General features: G+C 38.9%; 1 protein-coding gene and 1 pseudogene across 4 annotated transcripts; one reads left to right on the top strand and one right to left on the bottom strand.

Moving 5' to 3' along the window:
- Nucleotides 1–628: 628 nt before the first annotated feature.
- LOC132190829 (probable sarcosine oxidase) lies at nucleotides 629–1,977 on the top strand (annotated as a pseudogene).
- A 2,060-nt stretch (nucleotides 1,978–4,037) lies between these two features.
- On the bottom strand, nucleotides 4,038–17,655 carry LOC132189136 (trans-Golgi network-localized SYP41-interacting protein 1). Of its 4 annotated transcripts, none has more exons than XM_059603678.1 (10): nucleotides 17,544–17,655; nucleotides 16,888–17,025; nucleotides 16,000–16,282; nucleotides 9,422–15,870; nucleotides 6,699–7,575; nucleotides 5,921–6,606; nucleotides 5,118–5,259; nucleotides 4,890–4,971; nucleotides 4,660–4,774; nucleotides 4,038–4,511 (listed from the first exon to the last, which is right to left on the bottom strand). In XM_059603678.1, exons 2-9 carry the CDS (start codon nucleotides 16,936–16,938, stop codon nucleotides 4,672–4,674), a joined length of 8,673 nt encoding a protein of 2,890 aa, XP_059459661.1. In that variant the 5' UTR covers nucleotides 16,939–17,025; nucleotides 17,544–17,655; the 3' UTR covers nucleotides 4,038–4,511; nucleotides 4,660–4,671. The 4 variants fall into 4 exon arrangements, with proteins under 4 accessions (XP_059459661.1, XP_059459662.1, XP_059459663.1 ...); XM_059603679.1 differs by having other exon boundaries at nucleotides 9,422–15,859; nucleotides 16,004–16,282; nucleotides 17,544–17,654; XM_059603680.1 differs by having other exon boundaries at nucleotides 9,422–15,859; nucleotides 16,013–16,282; nucleotides 17,544–17,654.
- Between the last annotated feature and the right edge of the window lie 2,090 nt (nucleotides 17,656–19,745).

Below are 19,745 nucleotides of genomic sequence, written 5' to 3'. Positions count from 1 at the left end.
GCTGCTTCATCATTTCTTCCAAAAATGGCCATTCAACCCTGTCATACGCCTTGCTCATGTCAATTTTGAGTGCCATGTACCCCTCCTTTCCCCCCAAGCGGACATTCATCGTATGAAGTGCTTCATAAGCCACCAACAGGTTATCGGTAATTAACCTCCCCGGGATGAAGGCACTTTGGTTGGGTGAAATGATGTGAGGCAATACCCTTTTAAGCCGGTTAGCTAGAACTTTAGAGCACAACTTATAGATGACATTACACAAGCTTATTGGGCGAAAATCAGTCACTCTTTTTGGGTTCTTCTTCTTGGGGATTAAAACTATGTAAGTCTTATTGAGAGCAGGATCAAAACTTCCAGAATTTAAGAAATTAAGCACTGTGTTACATACCTCAAGCCTAACGATGGGCCAAGTGCTTTGGAAAAAACAGGCTACAAAACCGTCAGGACCCGGGGATTTTAATGGGTGCATCTGCCCCAATGCCGTCTCCACTTCTGCTGCTGTAAAATCAGCCAATAAGCTTGAATTCATGAGATAGCTTACTTATTCAATGGTTACAACGTGTTTATATTAACTTAGAATATAATTGTTACATTAGGATATATTCATAGGGTAAAATGAGAAAGAACCATGGATGGGAGTGGCAAAATTCCCTACGTTTTGTTGGTGCTTTTCAAGAGAGATTCCTAAGTTAAAACCCAAGTGAACTCAAGCATAAAAGTCCCCACAAAAAGATTGTCCTCGTTCCTAAGAGAGAGAAGAGAAAGAGAGAGTGGCAGTTTCCAATCAAGAATTCGACGTGATTGTGGTGGGTGCAGGCATCATGGGCAGCTCCACCGCCTACCAACTGGCAAAAAGGGGTCAAAAAACCCTGCTACTTGAGCAATTTGATTTCTTGCACCGCCGTGGCTCATCTCACGGCGAGTCCCGCACCATACGAGCAACCTATTCGAAGGACTACTACTTTCCGATGGTCATCGAGTCATACAAGCTATGGGAGGAGGCCGAGTCCCAAATCGGGTACAAGGTCTACTTCAAAGCCGGGCATCTGGAAATGGGAGACTCCCACGACAAGAACATACATGGCATCATACACACTTGCCATAAATACTCTGTCGCGCATGAAGTTCTCAATCGCCAGCAAGTGGCAAACAAGTTTTCCAGAAGGTTCAACATCTCGGAGAATTGGATTGCTGTGTTTACTGAGTACGGCGGGGTGATAAAGCCTACAAAAGCAGTATCTATGTTCCAGGCGCTAGCGTTTCAAAAGGGTGCTGTTCTAAGGGACTACATGGAAGTGAAAGATATTAGAAAAGACAGTGGCGTCAAAAGGGGGCGTATGGGTTTATACCGGCAATGGCAAAAAGTTTTGGGGTAAAAAATGTGTGGTGACGGTTGGGGCTTGGACGAGAAAGTTGGTTAAAACGGTGAGTAAGGTTGAACTGCCTATACAACCGTTGGAGACCACGGTATGTTATTGGAGGATTAAGGAGGGGAATGAAGAGAAGTATGCAATCGGAGGGGATTTTCCGACCTTTGGAAGCTAGGGGGAGCCACATATATTCGGGACACCATCGTTGGAGTATCCAGGGTTGATCAAGGTGATGGTGCATGGCGGGTATTCGTGTGATGAAGACAAGAGACAATGGGGGCCGGGAATGGGGTTGGAGAGTTTGAAAGAATGGATTGAGGAAAAGCTATCAGGAATGGTCGATTCTGAGGCGCCGGTGGCCACACAATTGTGCATGTATTCCATGACACCTGATGAGGATTTTGTGATTGATTTCTTGGGGGAAGAGTTTGGGAAGGATGTTGTGATTGGAGGTGGGTTTTCGGGGCATGGGTTCAAGATGGGTCCAGTGGTGGGGAGGATACTGGCTGACCTTGTGCTTACAGGGGAGGCAAAAGGGGTGGAGCTAAAACACTTCAGGATTCGAAGGTTTGAGGAGAATCCTCAGGGGGATGTCAAAGATTTTTAAGGAGATCCAACTCTACTCTTTTATCTTCAATAAATTGATGATCCTCACCGACTCAATAAAAACCCGTTTGCATGCGTGTAACAAACATTTTGTGGCCGTTGACGTTATATCGTTTATTATATACTGCCGCTACTCTTATCTTCTATTATCTGCAATCTCTCTCTCTATCTCTCTCTGTCTCTCTCTCTTGCAAGGGCACAGAATGTCAATACACCTGCGATCAAGAAACACGTGCACACACTTGCTGCTTTAAGGTCACACGAGGAAACCTGACATAAAAATACCGCATTCATATGGTTGCCTTTGCCTGTTAAAACGAGAACACAGGCTATGACATGACTTCAATTGGGCTGGTTTTTTCGGATCCATTCTCTAAGTTTTTCAAATTCTAAATTTGGCCATCCATTATGGATCAGGATCCCGACAATCCTCAAAAAATTGCCCGTCAAATTTTTCTCAAATCCTGGCCATTCAATGTCATTAAACAGCAACAATTTCGCCACATGTCCCAACTAAAAATAAATAATAAAATATTATTTATTTTTTTAAAAAAAAAACATATAAAACAAAATATTAAAATTAAAAATTAAAAAAACTAGGGTGGTCGGCCACCCCAACTGAGCTATGGGGGTGGCCGAAGCCAACCCCGGTAATAAGTGGATTCGGCCACCTCCATAACCAAACAAATTAATTTTGGGTTTTAACCATTGACAGTGGCTTGAACCACCTAAGAACCATGGTGGTGGCTCCGCCACCCCTAACCCGGCCGAGGGGGTGGTAGGAATGTCCAGTTGGGGTGTCCATCACCCCAATTTTTTTTTATTTTTTATTTTAATATTTTAATATTTTAATATTTTAGTTTTATATATATATATTTTAAATAAATAATATTTTATTATTTATCTTTAGTTGGGACACGTAGCGAAATTGTGGCTGTTAGATGACATTGGATGGCCAAGATTTGAGAAAAAGCTAATGGACAATTTTTTGAGGATTGTCGGAGATCCTGATCCATCCATTATATCTAAGAGTTAAAAAAGGAGAGCCCCTACTATGCTGCAAAATCTCGTCTTTACAGCATCCAATAAAAAATAAACACATCAGCTATCTCACCAAATTACAATAAACACTAAAACACACTATCAAAAGCACTTTCTCCATTTCAATCGGCAACCCCCTTTCCCATTCAATCTGCAGAACCCCACCAAGCCAACCAGGCACCGCCTTTCTCCATTTCAATGGGCTGTAAAATTGGTTTGATGCTAAGACAAAAAAGAACAGAAGAAAAAAGATATGTTGAAGGAGCTCTCAACAGGTAGGTGAGGTCTGTTTGCTGCAAAATGAACAATTTTTACTATTGTTTCATAACCCAAAGAGAACACCTTCAAAAGAGTCAAAGGCCCATCACCTCCTTCAAAAGATTCACCCAACGACAGCCTATCCACAACAAAACCCACAATTCTAAAGACCCACTGCAAGTTCAAACAAAAAAACCACTATTCCTAGCCACAATGTCACGACAAACAATCACCCAGTCCAAAAATTGCCAAACTCACAGTGCAACAAGATTCTCAAGTCTGCAACAAATTAATCTGATGCGAGTGAGAAATTTAGCAAACCCAGAACCAAAACAATAGCAAATCAACACAATATGATTCCTAGTTGGATGTTCCAGTCGCAGGTCGAGGTTCAGAGATAGCTTGGCTTGGTCCCCTCGGTAGCCACACACAGCAAGAGACTTGGGAATAAATGAAAATAGGTTTCTTTATGTTTATAACATCTAGTGTTTTCTTGCCTATTTTACTATATTGTACTTGGTGGTTTTAGATGATGTGTCACCTTTTTATTGGATGCTGTAAAAGTGAGCTTTTACAGCCCATCCAAGGTATTCTCTTTTGTAAAACTCTAAAGTACCAATTCTAATTATTATCTTCTTATGTGCCATAATTCAAATATAAGTACTTGGAAGTACCAATTTTGACAGTAAATGAAATTAGAGAGAAAAAAAAAAGAAAAAAAAAAGAAAAGAAAAAGAATTAACTACTAAATATTACAAAATCAACAAAGACATCGACAATATCAATATAACGATATGGACTGAGGTCTGAACGCATAGTTACTTACCAATAAGAAAACTTGCTCAAATATGAAAGACCCGCCTGATTTCTACAAGCTAAAATACCATTGGTGGGTGCCTTGCCCGATGTGGATATATAAAGATGTTCTTTAGGTTTATAGAAAAAGCTGTAAATACAACAGTTTTGACTGGGTTTTAAGTGAACAAATTCTCAATCTATTTCTTCTATGATGATAACAAGGTACTTTTTTTTCTTTTCTTTTTTTCCTCTTATTGGATTTTACCAAGCAATCTGAGATTAACAAAAATAAAAATGGGAAATCACAGTTGCCTGGTTGAGCTAAATAATCAATCAGATCATATCTATGAAGGGGGAAAAATGAATGATTATATAGAGAAAAATTAGATACCAAAAATAACAAGATCATTGCTGCACCCTCTTCGGACCAAATATCGCCTGCAGATCAGGAAAATGCAATAAAGTTAAATTTACACCATATGCCATTTCACCTTGAAACCGAATTCTTTATCATATCAGTTCAACAAATTGAAGAGGCACAAATATTGCATGATCCACCTGATGCAAAGAAGAAAGGATCACTTACCAGTTTGGCTTTTCAAACTACAACAGTGGCAAGAAGTGCATGCAATATGGCCCAATAGATTATAATACCCAGCCGCAAAGCAGGTTGTCGCATTAGAGCCCGATCACAAGAAACCCTGGCAGATTGTGTATAAAAGATGGTTTCAGCTCACTAATGTAGATAAATTTTTAACACAAAAAAAAAAAAAAAAAAAAAAAAAAAAAGGAAACAAAACAAATGGGTATGCCTACCAAAGGCCATCAATCATGTCCGTCACACGTCTAGTAAATCTTGGCACAATTCTTGATGTAGCAAGTGACTTAAAACCATGAACTACAATGAAGAAAGAGTGAAACAAAGTGAAAATAATAATAATAATAATTAAGAAATGCATTCATTGAATTATAAGCTATATAAATTGAAGAATATCAGTATATATATAAGAAGAAAAGGTCAGCAGTTTATTATTCTAGGTTTACCTTTATCATCATCTTCGTCTTCTAACCTACCACTACTACCAGGATCCATGTCTATAGCAATTGCAACTTGGTCATTATTGCCTTTGCGCAAACTGCGGACTTGAGGTGCAATGGAAGTCGCAGGTACTGTCCATTTGTTAATCTGAAAGGAAGTCCACCATGATTGACAACTTATGTCAAAACTAATATAATCAAAACAAAAAAAGACGAGAATAGCATAGCTCCTTATAAAGATGAAGCAACGAACTTATGGTTAAACTACTCAATAGTGAACCAAATGTGACAAGGGGGATTTTGCATAATTTGAATAGAACGAAATAGTTCTTCTCATAAGTACTAATAGTAAACAACAATATAAAGAGCATATTTGTAGTCTATAAAGTTCACGAGGTAGCACAAAGCAAATGCATATCTAACAAATTTAAAAGGGAAACCAGTGCTAAAAGGAACATTTTAATTCGTCACTAAAACATAGCAGTTAGTAGCTGCCACTATACAATGCAATACACAATCCAATATGAACTAAAGAAGATTAAGCTACATTTTCCCTTTAATTTTGTATATTTGACTCCCATGGTGAGAAATAAATAAATAGCAATTCTTCTTTTTTTTCTTTTTTTTCTTTTTTTTTGTGGTTTGGGAGAGAGAGAGAGTGCATCAATGTTATGATGAGTATATACTGCATCTAAGCAAATAATGTCTGTAGCATCAAAAACTTGTCTTCAAAAACAATTTATTTTCCAAAAGGATGCAACTAGGTGATATATCAAAGGCATAAGAAATAAATATATAAAGAATCTCACCATAGGTTCAACTTCCAAAATTTCAGAGGTCATGCTAGTTGCCCTTTCAGAATCTCCAACACCCTCAAGCAAATTTAATCGGGATTCCTTCTCACGTAAAGACTTCTCCAGAAATTCTTCTTTGCATGTTAACTCTTCTACTTTGCTCCTTTCAACTTGTAACAATGCATCCTTACTTTGAGCAACTGCCAATAGATCTTCCAATTCAGATATAATAGACATAACCTTCTTCTGAAGTATTTCCTTGTGTTCATGAACGTCACTGCTGTTCTTATCATCAAGATGCACATCATGCACCCCAACCTGAGCAATCATCGAGTCAAACCATGTCAAGAACTCATGGATCTCATCTAGAGTCTTCTTGCTACTCATTTGTGATGCAACAAGAACATCATTGGTGCATCTAGTGACCTCTTGCCTTAAGAAAGAGATCTCTGCATCCCGATCTAGCACTTGCGCTTGAAGCTTTTCAACCTCAGCAAGAAGACTCTCAGAAAGATGATGAAGCTCATCAAACTTAGTCACAGTGACAGAGAGCTTTTTAAGAGCCTTTCCCCGAGAACCTTCAAGGTTCTTCAAATCTAGATTCTTTTGTTGTACAACTTTTTCCAGATCCTCAATCTTGTTCGTCAGATCTTCCATCTGCACCTCCTCCTCATCAAGTGCTTGCATCAGTGCCTCAATTTCTGTGATCAACAAATAATTTAGTGATAATCCAAATTAACCATTATAACACATATGAATACAAATGATTAGATTCAAGCAAGAAGTAACCAACCTTGGTCTTTGGCAGCAAGCACACCAGTAAGTGATCTAACCCTATCCTGTAACTCTGTTGAGGCAGCTTGTGTATCTTCCAGCTCCTTTACTCTCTGCTCCAGTAAGTTCCGTTCCCCCTCTATCACTTCAACCTGTTTCTCCAAATCATGCACCTGTGTTTTGGAAGATTGAAGATCTAGTGAGTAACTGGTTGCAGCAGCTTCGGCTTCCTTTATTTGAGTTACCAGCTCCATGCAAATCCTTTCTTTCTGAATGTCCTTCTCGTGAAGCTCTTTCTGCAAATTTGCAATTGTCATCTTCATTTCCTTTTGGTTACCCACTACAGTTTCGGCTTTCAAGCTAGCAAAATCCCGCACTGCCAACACAAGTCTATCTGCCATAGTCCTGATAGATTCCTCAGAGGAAAAATGAGCCTGTCCACTGAAAGAAAGTTCACCTTCGGTAAATGTCGTTGATTTCAAGTTCAACCCCAGATCTGCAGCAGCCATAATATTTCCAACCAGGTCAACTCTTCTGTTTTCAATTTCCATGACTGAACTAGCACATGCTTCGTAGAGCACAGCAATATTTCTACGTAGCAGAATAAGTTCCATGTCTTTTTCTTTTTCGATTGACTCTATACGAACAATGTCTCTCTTCATAGCTTCAAATGATTCTTTTTGGGAAGTCATCTCTCCATGAACAATCGCCACTAATTTAGATAGACTGCTATCTTGTTCATGTAACGACACTGAGTGCTTGGATAATTTTTCTTTAAGATCGCCAATTTCTGTCAGGAATTCATGTAGATGATGTGCAACAAAATGACACAATTCAAATACAACATTTTCGTCAAAATGCCCATGTCTTTCGGAGTCTGACCAAGAATCCATTTCCTGAACAAGATAATTCAGAGTGGATAGAAAAAATGAATAATACATTCAATGACCAATTAAATACAAAAGGAAACAAGCTACCATGGAGAATGATTCGTACTATTATATTCAATAAAATTCTTAACAAAAATAAAATTATTAGAAATGTCGCTTGTGTCCACCTATTTTATCCAGTTTTATAGAAAGATGTACAGCAAAACTGAAAGTCAATGCAAAATCATCTAAAATGACTTGAAGCAAAGACTTAACAAGAATATATCAGTATATGTTTAATAAGTACTGAGCTTGTAAGTGAAACATCTAATGCTATTAAGATATAAGTCTAAGATATTCTCTTTCTTTAGTTAAAGGAGTATGAAGAAATCAATTCCACATAAGAAATCTTCAAATATCTGGACTTACTAGGAGTATTTTAATATATTCAAAGAAAAAAAAAATACAAACAGATAATCAATGTGACAAGTAAGATGTGGTTTCTTTTGGTACAAAAGAACAACAAAATCCCATATTGACATATAGGAAGTGGCACAAATTAAATAAATCTTTGTTCAAATTTGAAAGAGCACTTCCTCTCAATGAAAAGCAAGGAGATTCCAGATTTTGCAAGAAACAATCATCAATAAAAATATTCTACAATTCAGCAACAAACAATTTGATGGGAAAAGAAAGGACTTTCTTTTACCCCTTTTAAGCAGATTTCAAGTGGTGATAAGATTATAAGAGTATAGGAACAAGGGATACCTTTTTTTTTTTTTTTTTGATAAGTAGAACAAGGGATACTTATTATTTAAAGTTATACTTCCCATTACTTTTAAGGGAAAGGTAATTTGGCTGAGCTTCTCAACTTTTTTCTTTTTTAAAACCAAAACAACATTGATCATCAAATGCAAAACATTTTTTTTTTCCAGATAAGACTACAGAAATAAGGGCAACTTAGTAATTAAATAATGTTTTTCATAGTGTGAGGGTCCACCCCTAGGCAGAGTTGCGCCTGATTCACCACATGGTAACACTGATTTTCTCAAATTTTAATAGATAAAACAATATAGAACAGCAATTACAAATATCACTTCTATATCATACCAGAAAAATTTCAGAATAAACAAAAGTTAACTTTATCTAATATGTAGTGACTACTACACACTACTCAATTATTTGCGCAAGAAAACATTAAACTTGCTCCAAAATTCTTCAATGGCCAACAATGGGACAAGGCCACTAGCGACTTAAGCTGTATAGGGATGTATCAACCAGAAAGTTTATGTTTCCAGAATAAGCTTGTCCAGGACAAAAAACATATCTTGAGGTGACACACTCATGACTATAATATACATCAAAAGCAGTGAGCACACAATACTCACCTTTTATACTAATTTAACTATGGTAATCTGAACATATATTGATTATTGAGGTCTCATAGCAATTTTAATTTAAAGAGTCAGTACAATGCTTTATACAATATAAAGTGACAGTACGATAGTGATCATAAACTTTTTTTATTCCCAAATCCCAATGCAAAAACCTCAGCCAGAAAACTTGCAGAAAGGACTTACAATCACCCACAACTGTTAAATGTCAATCAGTCATGCACACATTAATGTATGCAAGCACTTGGCGGCTATACTGCAAATGCATCTAAAAAGGCCACAAAAATCCCAAAGAATTGTAGTTTTAGCAAAAATTTTCAAGAACGAACATGAAACAAAATATTCCCTGCAAACATGTTTTAGTTTAGAATCTGTGTAAGACAAACCAAAGACAGGATTTCTACATAGACGAGACAAGATCACCAGTAGTTAAATGTGTGCAAAATACACAAAAACAAATAGATAAGCATGAATAATACCTTGTTATCTAAAGAGCTGGATATAATGGCATCAGATCCTCTGAAAAGTGGCACAGCAACCTGCTCACCATTGTTTGCTTTCAGACATGACTCAATACCAACCTCCAGATTGTGCAAATATTCCAAGTCCTTGGAAAAAACATCAGCTAGTAAATAATTAGCATCACGAAAGCCCTTTCTGAGTTGATTCAGACCAGATTTTATTCCCATAAATTCAGATAATTGGTTCTTTCTTTCCTCAGAACGAACAGTAGATAACTTTTCAAGCCGTGAAATAGCTTCAAGCTTGGCAGCCTCTGCCAAATCTCTTTCCTTGGTAAGCTCTGCAACTTCATTGGCAGCTTTTGCTAGCTCTTCTTGGAGAACATCATTTCTCTCTTGAACCTCATTCAGCTCTGCAAGGAGCAGCTCTGCTGCTCTTTTAGATTTCCTCAACTCCTGGTCTGAACAAGCCACAGCTGACCGCAAATCACTGAATAGTTTCCCAAGTAGTTCCAACCTCTCAACTGAGTCACCACTGCTGACATCATCGCCAACATCAATGCCATTTAAAGTATTTAAAAGCATGCTCAAAACATGTCCTTTCTCATGCAAATAGTGCTCCGCTTCTGTTAATTGATTCCTCAATACTAAACATTCAGATTCTAGGACTTCCACCCTTCCTGGAAAAGTGGATAAATCCCTGAACTTCTGTTCATACTCTGCAAGAGCATTTTCCCGGTGGGTAATCTCAGATTTCAAATGTTCCACTTCAGTATTCTTTTCTTCGATGGTTTGCTTCAGACCGTCCCGCTGTTGCAACAGTGACTTTCCTTTCCTAACTGCAACACTAAACTTCTCTCTCACAGAAGCTGACTTCTGCTCTTCCTGACTGAGTAACTCTTGCAACTCATCTCTTTTTCTACTGAGAGCTTCAACTTCACAAACCAAAGATTGCTGCTTGTCCATATATCTATCCTTCTCCTCCCTCTCATGCACCAACTCACACATGGCCTCCTCTAGTTCTTTCTTCAGAACAGCTATATTTGGTTCCCTGGAATCAAGTGTATCTATGCTTCTTGCTTCAGCAAGTGTAGCATCGGCATTTTCAGCATGCTGTCTGTCAGCCACATCCCCAAGCACAGGATTCATTGAAGAAAGAATTCCATAATTCTCTATAAGCTTCCTCAATAATTCCTCCAGGCAATGGATATCACTACCAGAAACCAGATCTTTTGGTCCAGATTCTTGCAAAGCATCACTAACCAAATCCTGCAATCTTCTTATTTTGCCTTCTATGCTGGCAATTTGCTCCTCATTACCAAGCTTCTCAATCAACTTCTCCTTCAAACCATCAACTTCATTCTGAAGCCTTTTCTTCTCAAGTTCAAACTCAGCTGTCTTAGATGAAAGTTTTTCATGTTCATTAGTCAGAATCTCCAATCTTTCAGACAGGTGCTCTCTCTCTTGGGTAACTGCTTCGAGGTCTGCCTCAAGGTCAGATACTCTATGTTGTGAGTCTTCCAAATCAGCACTTAACGATCCACAATAGTTTTCAAAATTATCAATCTTCTGCTGGAACGAATTTCTATCATGTTGAGCTTCCGAAAGTGCTTTTCCTAACCACTCAATCCTATCCTCTGGTTCCACAGACCGGAAAGGCAAAGGCATATCAATCCTGTCCAGAAGTTCTTCCAACCTCTGCACTAAGTTGTTCCTCTCCATTAATGATTGTTCGAGCATTTCATTTTGTTCAGCCAACCCATATAACCTATTTTGAAGCTCCTCAAACTTTCTTCTCAAATCATCCCCTGAACTTGAGCTTGGCTGTACATCGTCTTTCCAAGCATCTGAAACAACAAAAGCAGCATCAGAATATGAACCGCCTCCTGCAGAACTCTTCTCACCTTGCCAACCAATCTCTTCTAGCAGCGGCACAGAGTTTCCAGCAGCTGCCCTTGCCAACCAATCAATCTTTTCAATTATATCTCTTGAATGAAAATGCTCTGGCAAATCTAGGTCCTCTAAAATCTCTTCTATTCTCTGAAGGACAGAATCTTTAAGAAGGAATGATTCTCTTAATGCAGTTGCTGAGTTGCGAATGTATGAAAGCTCAGATTCCAGAGCTTCCACGCGCTCACCTGCTTCTGAGTAGGTCTTAAGTTTGGTTTCAACTTCTTGGATTTTAGAGTCTTTCAACTGTAGCTCTTGCAAGCATCTCTCCAGTTCGCTAGAAGTCTCAGCCAGGGACTGCTTGAGACCATCTCGCTGCACAACCAAGCCTTTCCCCTTGGCAACAGCTATGCTAAGTTTCTCTCTAATAGAAGATACTCGCTGCTCCGTCTGTTCAAGTTCACTTATTTTGTCTCGTAACTCAGAACGTGCAGCAATTAGGGCTTCCTCCAACAGGCGCAAACTGTCCTTAAGAATAAGGATTTCGTTTTCATGCTCAAAGGTCGAGGCTTCTAACTGATGGATCTTATCCTGCAATTCAGTCATTTCCATCACCTTAGATGCAAACTTTTCTTTGGACAAGCCAACCTCCACATCGGCCGCTTTAAATTTCTGAACAAGAAGAGACACCAACAACTCCAAATGCAAAGCAGGTGTTCTATCCAAGTTAATATCAGCTTCTTCCAGTTTTAGCACACTTCCAACATCTTCAATTAACTTATGAACAGTATTAGGATCAAGGCATCTTCTCTTCAGTTCCTCAAATTCTTCTACTCTATTAATCAACTCAGCAGTGAGTTTATTGTTAACAGACTCAAGTTGCCGCTTCTCATCTAAAGAATTCTCCATTTGTCCCAATAGGGTCATGTATTTACTATCATCTAAAGGATCAAGCACCTTCTCAATTGGTATGTTTCTCTCACTTTCCTCCCCAGATCCACATGAACTGATGACAAGTTCCATCAGTCTACCTTGCATCTTATGCAATATACCATTTGCCAATTCATTCTTTCCATGCAAATCATCACATTTCTCATTCAATTCTTTGTACGAAGTACAGATTGCTTCATGGTTTGTCTGAGCAGCTTGGAGTTCCCCCTGCAGAGCCTCAATCACTTTGGTGGCAGCATTAACAGAAGCAGCAACGCGGCTGCTTATATCCAAGCCACCATGAGTGCCAATTGAGATGGTAGAGGGGAAAAATTCCCCAATTGAGTCATCAAGCTTCCCAACAATTTCAAGAATCTGAGCAACAGTAGAATTCCAATCTTGCTCAAGTAACAATACCCTCTCAGCCACTTCTTTCTGTAAATTTTCTAACTGATTGCTGATGACAGAAGTCGCCTCATTTGAACCCTGCTGTAAATCATACAATTGACTCTGCAATTCACTGATTCTCAATTGGTACCCTCGTAACTTTTCACCAAGCTCACTGTTTTCTGCTTTGAGATTAATGTCTTGTTGCTTTAAGGATTCATAGAGAACCCCAAGCTCACCATTCCTTGCTTCAATGTAGCCAACATGTTGCTTTAAAGCTTCATACAAAACCCCAAGCTCAATATTGGCTGCTTCCAAATTGTCGCTGTGTTCCTTTACAGCTTCATGTTCATCCCTAAGCTCCCTGAATATGACATCAGCAATATTCCTCTGATCTCGCTCTTCCTTAAGCAGTACAGTGGCATGCTCAGCTTCCAGTACTAACTGCTTAAGCAATGCTCTCAAAATTCCAGTTTGCTCTTTTGTTACCATGAATGGATCTGCTGGAGATTGATTTTCAGTCAAAGCCCTCTCCTCTGCCTCATTTTCATCAACATGCACCTTTGACTCAAAGGCTTGAATCAGTTTCGATACCCCAGGTGTGGAACCTTTACCAGCTGACCTGCTAAAGGAGGCTGCATGAGAATGCACCCCCTCAACTGCCTTTTCAAGTTTGTGCAATATTTTCTCTGCCTCCTCCACATGTCTCTTTAAGGCAAAAAAGCTATAAGAATCATCAGAGACTTCCTGTTCGAGTGGTGGTTCTACTGCAAGGCCGTCAGATACGGGCTTCTCCAACACAGGAGAATAAACTTCACCATCTTGCTTCCTACGAATCTGGTGAGAATCATAATCTGCTCCACTTTCATGGCCTCTACTTCGTACTTCCAGACTTATTTCATTACCAGCTTCCCCAGCTTGACAGGGTATTTGGGTTTGCCAGCTAGCTATCTCTCTTATTGTAGCTTTGAATATGACCAGACTGCTATGAAGATGAAAATTTTCCTCAGTGAGTTGTTCAAGCTGCATTGTCATTTCCTTCAGGTCAACTTCAAACTTCTTTCGTTCCCCATGTTGTGCAGATAACTGCTCTTGAAGAGCAAGAAGCTTGGATGTAAGTGTCTCATTTTCAAGATTTAGATATTCCTTATCCTCTTCAAGTTTGCTTTTTGGCTGAGTTACCAAAGCAATATTCCCATTTAAGTTGGTATTTTCTACCTGTAAAGCTGCCACCAAACCCTTACAGTCAGCCAATTCTATTGATAGTTTCTCATTCTCAAGGGAATGATGCTCCTTTTCCTCTTCAAGCTTCTTTCTCTCCACTGTCACTGAAGACAGACTTCCAATTAAGTTGGAATTTTCAAACTGTAGAGCTGCTGCCACATTCTTGCTGTCAGCTAACTCTTTTGAGAGCTTCACATTCTCATGGAATAAAAACTCTTTTTCCTCCACAAGTTTCTTTCTTTCTTCAGTCACAGACACAACGGTCCCATCCAAATTCGTATTTTCCACCTGTAAATCTGCCACCAAGCTCTTGCAGTCAGCCAACTCTGTTGACAGGCTCAACAAATCCCTTTCTGACCTCTCCAAACTACTCTGCAAACCACATGCTCTAGAAGATAAGTCCTCAACCTCTGCCTTTGCTATACGAAATTGGTCTTCGAGCTCCACCCTACCACTAGTAACAACCTGAAGTTCAGATCTGCACTGTGCAAACTCTTCAGCAAGGAATTGATTCTTCTCACGAAATTCATCAAGTGAAGCATTCAGCAGAGATATTTCATCAACCAACTGATGACACTGATGATCTAACTCCATTTGTTGCTCAGACTGTTCAGCAAGTTGCAAGTGAAAGAAATCTTTTGTAAAATGTGTGAGAAATAATTCTTCTTTGAGTCTCTGCAGTAAATCCATAAATCCACTTTCTGCAAAAATCAAACTACAGGTCCCCAACTCTGCATTAGAAACTGATTCTCTTGACTTGAGCAAAAACCTAAATTCTTCCTCATTAAGTCTGCTTATCACTTCCTTGAGCTGAGAGAGACTGATTGCGCTCGCATCTGCAACAGGAGACACAGTTTGTGCTCCAGCCGAACTTGCCATTTCAGTTTCAAAAGGTCTTTCAAGGATTTTACTCTCACGTGTAAACAATCCATCTGGCAAATATTGTAGATCATATCCTTCTGCAGCTGTCCTCCCATCAGTAACAGCCTGAGCCTTTTCTTCCCTGCCTTGTCCATAGTCACCAGACTGAAAAAGCATGTCAGAGTTTTCTTCATAAGATGAACCTGGCACTATTTCTTCTCTTTGCCGATTCGTCATGGCAGGATTAACAGCTGAAATCCCATCTTCCTCGTTCAAAGTAAAAACAGAAGCTGAAAATCCATCTGACAGGGTCGCATCACCAGATGCAGGTACTTCTACTGATTCATGAGATGCCTCCTCCATACTAGTCTCTACTGAAACAATCTTTGGAAGAGTTTCAGCAGTTTCACCATGCTCAGAAAAAGGAAGCTGCCTGTCTCCTTCAGCCTCTATTTCACTACTTCGATCTGCCTTGTTCAAATCCAAAACAGAGGCTGAAAATCCAGCTGACAAGGTCACACTGTCAGATGCACATACTTCTCCTGACTCGCCCATTTGCTCTGCTTCAATAGATGCCTCCTTCGCACTAATCTCTACAGAAGGTATCCTTGAAAGAGTTTCAGCACTTTCATCATGCTCAGACAAAGTAAGCTGCTTATATCCTTCAAGCTCTACCTCACTGCTTCGATCTGCCTCGTTCAAAGGCAAAACAGAAGCTGAAAATCCAGCTGACAAGGTCCCACCATCAGATGCAGATACCTCTCCTGACTCACCAATTTGCACCATTTCATGGGATGCCTCCTCCATACTAGTCTCTAGTGAAGCTATTCTTGAAAGAGTTTCAGCAATTTCACCATGCTCAGACAAAGGAAGCGGCCTGTCACCTTCAAGATCTATTTCATTGTTTCGATCTGCCCCGTGTAAAGCCAAAACAGAAGCTGAAAATCCATCTGACAAGGTTGCACCGCCAGATGCAGACACTTCTCCTGACTTACCAGTTTGCTCCGCTTCACAGGATGCCTCCTCCACACAAGTCTCTACTGAAGCCATCCTTGAAAGAGTTTCAGAACTTTCACCATGCTCAGACATAGGAAGGTGCCCGTCTCCTTCAAGCTTTGTTCCATTGCTTCGATCAATTTGCCTCAAATCCAAACCATCAGCTTCCTGCATTGCCCCTACCCAGCAACAAATGAGAATATAACTATAAATCAGATCCACACGCCATCTTTCCTAGCCTGCTCAAACTATTTCTCAGATAATTCCTAAATTATATTAAGAGACAAGTATCAAGAGGAGGGCACAACCTACATCTGTTACCTGATCTTCCCTCAAATGCATCAAGGACGTATTAGGCTCACCAACCCCCATTGATTGTGGTACTGATGAATCAACAACTGCCAGATCTGGAGCATCATGAGGTGCAATTTTCCTTTCAGTAACCTGAGATGATGCTGTTGGTATAGGAGTAGTGGAAGATGCATCAGCATCAGCATCAGCTTCATGCTGCTCAGATTTACCAAATTTTTTTGAGGATTTTCCATGGGTGACACTGCCCTTACTGTCCTTTTTCTGACGAAATTGTTGAAGCTGATCATAGAAAATTAAAACTCAGAATAAAAATCTCTAATCACTCATATACACTACTGTTTGGCTGCTAAAACGCCAGGGAATCGGAAACAAGCATAAATTCCAGCTCCTAGAGAGTGAACAAAAAGTTCAAGCCAAGCAAGTTTATTTACCCAGTTCTAAGAAGCATAAGCAAAATGCGTACTATTCAAACTTGTATTTGCGTAACTTCAGCTCTATTATCCTAACAAACAAACAATGACTCAAGTACCCACGTCTAATCACACCAGACATAAAATCATCAAAAGCGTAAGTGCTCTATTGTCTTGCTGAAGTACCAAAAGAAATTGTAGAAAATAAAAATTAAAACCCTAATTTTCATTTGTTCAAGTTCCCTAAACTAAGTAACCAGCTCAGTCGACCTTATACAGTATACAGTTATCCAACCGAAAGTTAAGTCCAATTTGATTAGGAACTCAATATCGTAGAACAGAATGATTCAAACCTATCTCTTTTATTTTCCTACAATTACTCCGCAACCAAACAGAAAGTAACAACTATCAACCGTTTCAAATCTGGAAATTCCAAACTATGTAGAATAAATAAACAAAGCAAACCAAAAAGACCTTTTTGCGGCCTGCGGCGAGCAGATCGGTACGGTTCTTGTTCTTGTCCATCTGGTCCACTCGGTCCTTGTTCCCCACTGACTCTCCACACGAATCACAACCACCCACAAGGCCCAATCACCATTGGAGACACTATCTCTTTACCATGCCCAGACCAAAAAAATAAATATATTCAATAAAATAAATAAGACCACAAATAATCACTAAATAAGTGAAGAAATAAGCTTATCAAAATGAAATAATATCCTCATTTGGTCGCAGAGAAAACAAAAGAAAATTCTAGAACTCAAGTTTCATGTTGTGTTCAGAAACTGAGAAACTCACCTCGACCAAGTAAAACAAAGAGCTGCCTTATTCGGCTCAATCAGCAGTAGATATTTACGATAGCCTAAGATTCAAAAACCCAAGTTTCGTGCATTTTCCCAACGACCAAACAGAACGTTTAAAAAGAATCCGAGTCCAATTTCCTACCATCCAAAACCCTAATTTCGGACTCTACTGACACACCGAACCAAACGAAACCTCCAAAACAGAAAAAGCAAATGAAAAAAAAAAAAAAGAAAAAAAAAACAGTTCGATTCACGGAACACCGAAACCAGATTGATTGACGAAACAACGAAAACAGTGATGATTGAATCGATGAAATGAAAGCGCACCTCGATTTGGCTCGGTTCGATCTAATGGCAGTCGTCTTCGTGATTAATGGTGGTTCCAGTTCGGTGCCAATTGCTTTTGTCTGAAGAAAAAACAAACTCCGAGAGTGTGATGGGGTTTTCCTCTCTTAGATCTAACGCAAAATTCGTTATCTGTAGCGTCTATAGTTAAAACGTCGAAATGGGCCTGGCGGTAAGAAAATCAAAGAATATACTCTCCAAACTTTTAATCTGAGCAATGCCTTTAAAATTATCAAATAAATAAATAAATAATTGCAATACACCTTTTTTATCCTTTGAAACAAATAAAAATATCGTTTAAAAATTCTCAAAAAGACAAATATCTTTATAAATTTTTTAAAAAAAAAAAAATTCAAAAAATATTAACGCCCTTAAAATTAATTAATTAAAATAATTAACTTAGAGTGTTACTTGTAATACCTTCATACTAATTAACTTATTAGCTAGATTTATTATCTTCAACACTAACTATCAAAATATCATATAGTGGAAAGCGGAAAAGAATGATGAGATGAAACTAAAATATTTTCAACAATATCATTTACCATCGTCAATGTAAATACAGAGTTTCCAAATAAATATTGATCACAATATTCAATATTATCTATCAGTGTAATACCCAAAAAAAAATAATTAACTGGTAATTATCTCAACATACACTTTCTTGTCAAATTCTTAATAAAACCAGGGAGTCTTTCGCCCTTATCAGAGTTCTTACAAGGCAAAAAAAAAAAAAAAAAAATCTAATACTTTGAAGCTATAAATGTATATCCACAATGATATACACTTGGCAAACAAACTAAGAAAACATCACAAGATAAAGATAATCAACAAAGCCCCGGTGTCAGACCGATCACACAAGTCTAATGGCTAAATATCACAAACCAAGTTTAAATCCTAAATTAAAAATTAAACATCAAGGTCTACTCTTAAAGAAGATAAATCAAGTGAAGAATCCCAATCATCTCACTAAGCGTATCACCGCCACTGTCCCATATACTCTTTGTAGTGACCCAAATAATTAATTAAGCTTAGGTAGCTTAGTTAGAGGGTTAATTTGAACTTTGGGTCACTAAGAACAGCTAGAAGAGCATTTTGGGAATTTTAGACTTTTTCACCGGACGTACGCCCAGGGACCACCGTACGTACGCTCTTGTCTGTAAGTGAGGATGTACACTGCGGGACCACAGTACATACACTCTTGTCTTTAAGTGAGGACGTACGCATGGGGACCACCATACATATGTTGATAATAGTACGACATACTCTGCAAATAGTATGTGGACATACGCCCCAATAGTACTAGACATATGCTACTTTTAAGTTAACCCCCAAATAATACATAAACGTACGCTACAGCCTTTGGACCGCTGGGTAAATAGTACTGGACGTACGCCCCAATAGTACCAGATGTCTATTACTTTTCAGAATAGTTGGTAACGCCCTTTCTTTTTCTCACCTATAAATACCCCCTACCCTCGAGCCTTTAAGCCTCATTCTCGCCCCCAGACTCTCTGAAACCCTGTGTGAGTGCCTTTGTGAGTTTTGTGAGTCTTGGAGAAGGAGAGGTGATTCTTGGAGGTTCTTGGCTTCAATGAGGTAATCTTCTAAGCTTAGCTTGTTTCTTAGTCGTTATGCTGTGATTTTCATAGTTAACTTAGTTGGTAGTTTGTAGCTTCTAGTTATGTTGTTGTCCTCAATCATGGTTTAAACTTGGGTTAGCATTTAATTCTTGTTGGGCATATTTCCTTTTGCATGGAGATGTTATTTTGAGATAAGAGGTCCTAGGAATCCTTTTGGTAGCTTTAGAATCAGTTTGGGATGATAGGAGAACGGTTGAACCAAATGAGGTTCTACCCAAACCTTCTGGGCAGACATACGGCCACTAGACCGGACGTACAAGCCTTCTGGGCGAACGTATAGCCACGAGCCCAGACGTACAGTCAGAAGCATTCCAAGGAACGCCACTTTGGCAAGTCATCCGATAGCCTCTGTTTTCATGTTCTAGGTTCGTTTTAGTTGGATTTAGAACTAATGATAGGTTTTTTCTCAGTATTCAAGGTTATGGAGCCTTGAAGGAATTTTATATTTATGCTTGTTGTTACTTTTCCCGCATTGCACATCTATTTTATATATATCAAATATGCATATTTTGCAACTCTCATGAAATACATTTTGGAACTA

The sequence above is a fragment of the Corylus avellana genome, chromosome ca8 (assembly GCF_901000735.1).
Source record: "Corylus avellana chromosome ca8, CavTom2PMs-1.0".
Taxonomy (NCBI): Eukaryota; Viridiplantae; Streptophyta; class Magnoliopsida; order Fagales; family Betulaceae; genus Corylus; species Corylus avellana.
The sequence above is the reverse complement of the archived record's forward strand: the minus strand, read 5'-3'. Positions and strand labels throughout refer to the sequence as shown.